General features: G+C 36.0%; 2 protein-coding genes across 2 annotated transcripts; one reads left to right on the top strand and one right to left on the bottom strand.

Moving 5' to 3' along the window:
- Positions 1–658: 658 nt before the first annotated feature.
- LOC143568793 ((-)-germacrene D synthase-like) lies at positions 659–3,562 on the top strand (the record flags this gene model as incomplete). Its single annotated transcript, XM_077054856.1, has 6 exons — positions 659–932; positions 1,318–1,699; positions 1,798–2,016; positions 2,652–2,790; positions 2,877–3,125; positions 3,214–3,562. Coding segments are annotated over 6 exons (1,377 nt in total), but the record flags the coding sequence as incomplete, so codon positions are not given.
- Positions 3,563–4,104: 542 nt separating this feature from the next.
- Positions 4,105–6,192, bottom strand: LOC143568799 (protein PARTING DANCERS homolog). Its single transcript, XM_077054860.1, has 7 exons — positions 6,071–6,192; positions 5,540–5,628; positions 5,374–5,469; positions 5,181–5,275; positions 4,825–4,865; positions 4,378–4,461; positions 4,105–4,294 (listed from the first exon to the last, which is right to left on the bottom strand). The coding sequence occupies exons 1-7, from the start codon at positions 6,176–6,178 to the stop codon at positions 4,145–4,147; spliced, it is 663 nt and encodes a 220-aa protein (XP_076910975.1). The 5' UTR covers positions 6,179–6,192; the 3' UTR covers positions 4,105–4,144.
- Between the last annotated feature and the right edge of the window lie 1,756 nt (positions 6,193–7,948).

The raw sequence follows: 7,948 nt of genomic DNA, 5'->3' as shown, positions 1-7,948 counted from the left end.
AAAAACGGCTATTTTTTACCCCAACGGCCAAAAAAACGATTTCCAACGGATATAATCGATCCAACGGCTAGAACCGGTTCCTAACCGGTTCCGGATGGTTCGGTTCCAGAACCGGTTCCGGTTCGGTTCCGGTTCCTACCCGCCCCCACTCAGAAATGCAAGAACCGGTCACGGATCATCGGGTTGAATCAGATAGGGTCCGGTTCCTACAAAAAACGGGTAGGAACCGGTTCGGGTCCACCGGTTCGGTTCCAGGAACCGGTTTCGTTGATCAACCCTAGATATATGTGATTATTACTATTAAAAAGGAGCTGTATGTAAATTAGTTCATTAAGGGTAAAATGGTTATTTAGTTAGTTAATTTTAATGAAATGAAGAGATATGTAATATATGTGGTCTAGAAAGGGGAAATTTGTATTTAAGGTTTAGTATTGGAGAAATATGTAATAAGGGAAGTTAAGAAGATGATATATGTAAATGCCCCAATATATATACGAAATTGTTATATAAAGATATGTCCATATTCATGATCGTTCTAGTGCATCTGGACCTTGATGCAAAATATAATCGCCAAAATTAGTGATAAAATTTGCCGGTCACGAAATGTTTGCTACTACAACCAAAATGAAACTAAATGACTCCTCATGTGTTAATGTAGAAAGAAGATCAGGCTGGGGTTGAAGAAACAATCAATGGTTTAAAAGAAGAAGTGAAGAAAGAACTACTTGTAGCTTTGAATGATCCATCACAACATACAACTTTGTTGAAATTGGTTGATACTATTCAACGCCTTGGCATAGCTTACTTATTTGAAAAGGATATTGAGGAAGCGTTACAGCATATATATGATGTCTATGGTGATAACTGGAAGGGTAATAACATCTCTCTTTGGTTCAGGATCCTTCGACAACAAGGCTTCTATGTTTCAAGCGGTTTGTGCACGTTTAAATCTATTTACTAACCCTAATTGTATACATTAATTGATGATATATACCACAGAAAACATGAAACAAACTAACATGAATATCGATCTGCGGGTTTCGTGTAAATAATGGATTCTCTCTATTTTACCAGAGAGTAAACTCTTCTATATATATAATCAGTTACATACAATAATATGGAAATACAATAATCACGTATCTATAATTTAATTACAAAATAATTGATTCCTCAATCAATGGGATTGCATATCTCAGTCATTTCGGTTTAATTTAAATGAGTTAATTTGGGTTAGTTTCTGGTCGAGCCTATGAACACGCTTAGCTAAAACGGTTTATCCCTCCTAAATTAATTTATACATCACACGATTCAATGCAGATGGTTTTAACAAGTACAAGGTGGACAACAATGGAAAGTTTGCAGAATCCATAATAAATAGTGTTCAAGGAACACATGAGCTGTATGAGGCAGCGTATTTTAGGGTGCGAGGCGAAGTGGTACTTGATGACGCTCTCGTTTTCACAAAAACTCATCTTGGTAACATTGTGAACGATCCTCAATGCGATGGTATTCTTTCGAAACAAATAAAGGAAGCACTCGAGAGGCCTATAAGGAAGCGGTTACCACGATTAGATGCATTACGCTACATACCTTTCTATAAACACAACGTTTCTCACAATAAGTCTTTACTAAAACTTTCAAAGTTGGTATATAACCACCTTCAATCCCTACATAAGAAGGAACTTAGCCAGCTTTCCAAGTATGGGCTCATAACATTTGGCCTCGATCTCCCATTTTCTTTGCTCAGTCCATCTTTTATTCATGATAGTTAAACACAATTGGTATGGATGCTTGCAGGTGGTGGAAAGCTTTTGATGTTCCAAATAACTTTCACTTTACGAGAGATCGATTGGTTGAAAACTATTTTTGGATACTAGGTGTCTACTTTGAGCCTCAATATTCTCGTGCTAGAGTTTTCTTAACCAAAGTGATTGCAGTCTCCACAATTTTAGATGACACTTATGATGCTTATGGTACTTTTGAAGAACTTTGTATCTTCACCGAAGCAGTGCAAAGGTATATTGATATACATATGTCTATATGATATGCGGGTGTTAACCATGGATGTGGATTGAACCATTTAATTGTTTAAACCTAAGGCGATCTGTATATTTAACCACTCGCGTCGTGTCAAACCCACTTAAAATTGTGTAGTGCTTCGGTCAACCCGTTCAATGTTCATATGTGAATATAAGTAGCATACGCCAACTTAGTAACAAATTTAACAATCAAATTCAGCTCAAATGAAATATTATTCTTGTTGATGTCCTTGACTTTTATTTTATTTTTATTTCTTTTACTCTCTGTTACCAATTAATGAAACTGATTTTCTATATTTAAATTAAGAGATGATAAAGATTAAAGGCCAAAATCTAAGCTTAGTTTTGACATGTTTATCCTCTTGAAAGGTTTTTTTTAACTCTACTCCTAAATTACGCATTTGCTTTTTACAACGACAAAACTCGAACCCACCACACCCTATTTGAAATACAAAACATTATCCAACTCCTAGATATTGTTTGGCCAATAGGCCCTTTTGTAGTTTTGACACATACCAATCGATTGAAAATAAAAAAAAGAATGAATATCGAACTTCAAATTTTGAAGCCTTTTTAATAAGCCTCTTAGATGAAATCCAACCTTTTTTATAGGTGGTCAATTACTTGCATGGATAAACTTCCAGATTACATGAAACTATTATACAAAAGCCTCTTAGATGTTTATGAAGACATGGAGGAAATCATGGAAAAAGAAGGAAAAGCGCATCATGTTAACTATGCCAAAGTGGCGGTTAGATTGAATTACCGAGTTTAATTTCCCATTATATAATATTGATATGCATAAAACGTTACAAATATTTCATTTGTCACATATAGATGAAAGAGATGATTAGAAACTTCATGACAGAGGCAAAATGGAGACATGAGGGGTATATACCAACAGTAGAGGAGCATAAATCAGTTTCCTTCATGAGTTGTGGCTACAAAATGCTTACAATTGCGGGTTTTGTTGGCATGGGCGATATGGTCACTGACGAGTCATTCGAATGGGTTCTTACTAATCCTTCACTTATTAAAGCTTCAAGCGAAATTTGTAGGCTTATGGATGATATTGTTGGTCATAAGGTAACATAACATATTTTCTTGGTACTAAACACAAGATTGATTTGACTTGTTTGGATATATTTGTAACCTCTATAATATGAAATTGTAGGAGGAGCAAAAGAGAGAGCATGTTGCATCTATTGTTGAAGCCTACATGAAACAACATGATGTCAATGAGGAGCATGCTTGTGATGTGTTTAATCGAAAAATAGAAGAAGCATAGAAAGACGTGAACAAAGAGTCACTTAAATGTAAAGGGGTCGTTCCTCTTCCTCTTATAATGTGTGTGATTAACCTAATACGTGTAATGGACACGCTATACAAATACGACGATACTTTCACACGTGTCGGAGAAGAACTGAAGGGATACATCAAGTCCTTGTTTGTTGATGCTATGAGTGTTTAAGTATTGTATTCTCTCGCATGCCGGGTTTTTATATTTCATTAAGTTGTTGGTTCACCTTTGTAAAGACGAATCATATAATAAAATGGCATGTTCGTTTGTAATATTTTTAGATGTCTTAATATATACACTTTAATGATTTTATGCTATTGTTTTTTTCTTTTTCTTTTTATCTTTAAAATGTGCATGGAAAACAAATATTAACTTCAATATTATTTACAATGTGGCTTTTTTTTTCTCAGCAAGTTCGTTACCAATCGGCTTTCAATGTAATAGTAAAATAGATATATTACTATCATAGTAAGGCATACCCGATCTCACAAGAAACACACAAACCCGACAGACGAATAACATGATACCCGCCGAGTATGAGACCATATATGGAACCAAAACCCGGCTCATGAACAGAAATATCCACCAACATGATTCCACAAACCCAAAACAGAAATATCAAGCAAACAATGACAAAGAATGGTTGCCACACCCTTACACTAGACTCAAATATCACACTCTTAATATCTGCAAACAGCATACAAGTTGAATCAAACTAACTTTAATAACAAAAACTATATATGAATTGTTTATCTTGACTTGAGTATCTATGTTGCAAATCTATCTTCATAGGCATGTATGTCACTCAAGTGATTTTGGGTCCAAGGTAGAATTTGGGATCTCTGAAGAATCTTGTAATCATGTCGGCTTTTTCTGATGAAATATCGGTATGTTCCAGCAGGTTCTCTTTTGATGCTTTAGCTATTGCTTCAATTGATCCCACAGTTTGAACTAGCTGTTAAGTGTTCACAGGTTATAAAACATGTTTCGAAACATAAACGCATGGTTTTAAAACTTAAAAGTTAGTAATGTTAATACCGCATTGGCATCATGGGTTTCAACATGAGGGATAGAAGAGACCACTCTCAAAAACGCATCCATGCTTTGCGCTAACCTCTCCCTCTAAAAAGAAAAAAAATTAAATGGGTTGGGCTGAGTCAAACGGGCCGCGTTGGACCGAAACGGGTATTTTGTATGGCTCAGGCTGGGTTGACTCTTTGTCGCATTTTTTGATAGCTTCAAATAAATTGTTACAAAAATGGAGGAGAAAGGTATGATTGTCATATTGTAAACATGAGAATCTAAGTGTAGAAGTAACGACTATATTTGATATTATAAAGTTTAGTTGGGCAAATATCAAATTAACAAGAAAAGAATGTGAAAATTAAAAGTACAATTTAGTCAACTTCCAACCCATTTTACCCGTTAAGGATAATATGTAACCCGAATCGCCCCATTCATAGTAAATGGGTCAAATTTGTGTACCTCAGCTCGCAATTTGGATACAACATCTTCCCTCTTGAAAGCTGTAATACACAGAAAAAATCTTGTGAATTATTATAAAAGACCATTTTGTCCTTTTATTAATGCAAGTTTCTTAAAGAGGTGGCAAAATGGGCTGGTCAAACAGGTCAGACAACCAGTCAAAATAGGCACTTTTGTACCAGTTGGATCAAACAATTTTTTTTTTCCAAAATTTTAATGCATAATTAGATTGTCAAATATGGTTACAATTATTTCAATAATAATCTACTTTCTTTTTAAGCTAAATTTTCAATTTGAACGTTTAATAAATCAGAACCCGATTCGACCTAATCAAAATTAAACGAGTCAACAATTACCTCCACGTGCATGTGCTATTCTTACGATCTTCTCAAATCCCATTTCTAAATCCAGTGCTGAAACAAAAGTCGACTTACTGATATCCACACCATATCTAAATCAAACAACACTTGCATGTTAATATGCTATTAATAATCATTTAAACATCATATGAAAGATAGAAGAGTATGTGACTCTATTTTATATGATTACCTAAAATAAGAGCGTGCAAAAGAGTCATTTTGCTCCTTTGTTGGAAGAATAACCACCACATATAGATGTCCAAATTGACTTTTAAGTTTTTCAGCTCTGAGTTAACAAATTATAAGATTTAAGATAACTGATGTGAAGCTATTTGAATGTTAAAATGTTTAGCTACCTGGTGAAAACAGGCCTCGGATTGTTGCAGTCATAGTTGATCATGAAAATGAAAGCTACTGATACACCCCCACAGTTAAAAATGAAATCCTGAAATATGTAAAAGTTGCATGCTTAAGAGGTACAGAACTAGAGGTGGCATAACCAGTCAAACGGGCAGGTAATTTTATATGCAAGTCAAAACGGTCAGGTTCAGGTTTGGTTGACCTGCTGACATTTTTTGCAGTTGTAAATAAATAACATTGTAAATAATGTTACAAAACTGTATTATTGAAACAATAAGAGAAGATCTTTAACTAAAAAGATGTAGTAATTGTAATAATTTTCAATACAAATTAGGCAACTTTTGAAACATTTAATTCGTTCAACTTGTTCCACCAATTTGGGTTAATCATTTTTCTATGGTTGACCTGCATATTAGTTATTAATAAGATACAACCCAAATTAACCGGTTTCTATATAAACAGGTTAGAATATGCCACCTCTTAACAGAATTGATAGGAAAAAGGTGACTAGAAAGAATCAGCATTACAGGTGCAATTGGCACAATGTTTAACCGAAAGGAATTTGCATTCAGGAAGCTGGAAATAAAGTTTACGAAGGATGAATGTTGTTCGTCTCTCCATTTGGTACTCATCATGCAAACCCCACGAACACCTAAAATTTATGCAAAAATGTAACGTTGATGCCACTAGTAACTAATAAATCGAAGTTTCATAGGAGCCCTGCAATTTCCTTATCATTCTCATTTGGCACATATTTTATTATGGGGTGGTGAAAGTTAATATTCATTTCAAGGTTTGAAACATCAATGTTGTTATTATTTTAATTAATACGGAAATCAGATTGTGGTAAAGGCCAATTGTGTTATGATGTTTGTTGATAGGGTTTGATAGATAATGATTGTGGTTAATTGTGATTAGATAATAAAATAAGGCAAGAACCGAAAGATAGTATTAATGAAAATGTAAAGAAAGATTACAGGAGATTCCCGGGCCTAGCCCTCTCGCTGCATAAGCAGGAGCCATGGTACTACCATCTTAAACCTAAACATACTCTCCTCTCCCTATTAGCTATTAATCCATATTTATAGAAATATAATTTGCACTTGACCCCTCTCAAAATAGACAAATGATATTTAAACTAGAACTTGAGCCCGATTCCTATCATTACTCCTCCCTTCAAAACAGTCTTGTCCTCAAGACTGGGAGCAAAAAACTGACTTGATAACCAAGTGAAGGCTTCCGCAAGAGCATTTTCAGGTGGTCGACCCTGCCCATGCAGCACCCACAAATGATAGGATCCAACCATGACAAACGTGCCAAAAGACAGAACCCGTTCAGCATGAGTGGTCTAAAGCTGAGAATTTTCCTTGACGAATAGCCCAACAAAATACCTATTGAAATATCCTTGTTGAAGCGAAGGAATGAAGCCAACATATATGAATGCAGACGGATTGTGAAGAGTGACATTCAAACAAAAGAGCAAAGGCACTGTACCGCCTTTCCAACCAAGGCGTCTATCGCCAATTTTAAAAGTAGACACCACCGTGGCCATCGAAAGCTGTTTTTCCAGCAGTGAAGGTTGCTTCAATAGAAATATAGGGATTAAGAAATCCTTGGTACCACCGTGTTGACCCGTAGATTGGGTGGTCACCCCCTCAAATGAAATTGAATTCAATTGCAACCCCGAATCAATAGAGGAAAACACAATTGAAGTAACTGGGATCAGAGCGGCATCCCTAGAACTGGTCTTCCCCTCCGATAGTGATTTACCAGCCATATTGAAGCCCAATCTGGCTAGCGGGCCTAAATCTGGAGAGTCCCTGGCCACAATAATTTCCTGCTCCTCACCAGGGCCCAAAGCCCACTGAAGATAATCCAATACGACCCAATTATCACCCATCAGCCTCAATTTGGCTTGGTCGGTTGATTGTTTGTCAGATCTGGGTATAATATCACCAGCACGAAATGAATTGGCTTCAGAATATGAGATTATTGCCTCCAATTGAGCGAGTAGAGATGGCGAATTAGGAAGAGGACCAGAGGAACGATCCACCGCTAGGTCAATTTTCAGATCTGAAGACGGATTTGGAGAATTGATGGAGACGAACCATCATCGATTACTCTTCTCCTGTTGCTTCATCCAATTGAGAAACACCTTTCGAAACTCCACTGACTCAGCCCGATCCTCCTCCAATAACTTCAAAGCGGATTTGATTTCAGTGGCATCAGTTTGTAATTGCTTGATCTGAAGCTCATGGGAATCCAATCGATACATCTGAGTTAGGGTTTACATGATTTGAACAGAATTAAACGGCAGGTCTAGGACAGGTCGGACCAATGATAGGGTTTGATAGATTATGACTGTGGTTAATTGTGATTAGTTAATAGAATAAGGCAAACGAAGA

This window comes from Bidens hawaiensis, unplaced genomic scaffold (assembly GCF_021521415.1).
Source record: "Bidens hawaiensis isolate Kalapana, Puna unplaced genomic scaffold, B.hawaiensis_p1.1 tig00024229_1, whole genome shotgun sequence".
NCBI lineage: Eukaryota > Viridiplantae > Streptophyta > Magnoliopsida > Asterales > Asteraceae > Bidens > Bidens hawaiensis.
Note: the sequence above shows the minus strand (reverse complement) of the source record. Positions and strands in the feature narration are given on the sequence as shown.

Excerpts from the sequence above, each read along its gene's own strand:
- LOC143568799 (XM_077054860.1), bottom strand. The coding sequence starts at position 6,178 with ATGATGAGTACCAAATGGAGAGACGAACAACATTCATCCTTCGTAAAC. Across the intron at positions 5,276-5,373 it reads TTTGCACGCTCTTATTTTAG|ATATGGTGTGGATATCAGTA; the intron begins GTAATCATATAA and ends TGTTTGATTTAG. Across the intron at positions 4,462-4,824 it reads TATCCAAATTGCGAGCTGAG|AGGGAGAGGTTAGCGCAAAG; the intron begins GTACACAAATTT and ends TTTTCTTTTTAG.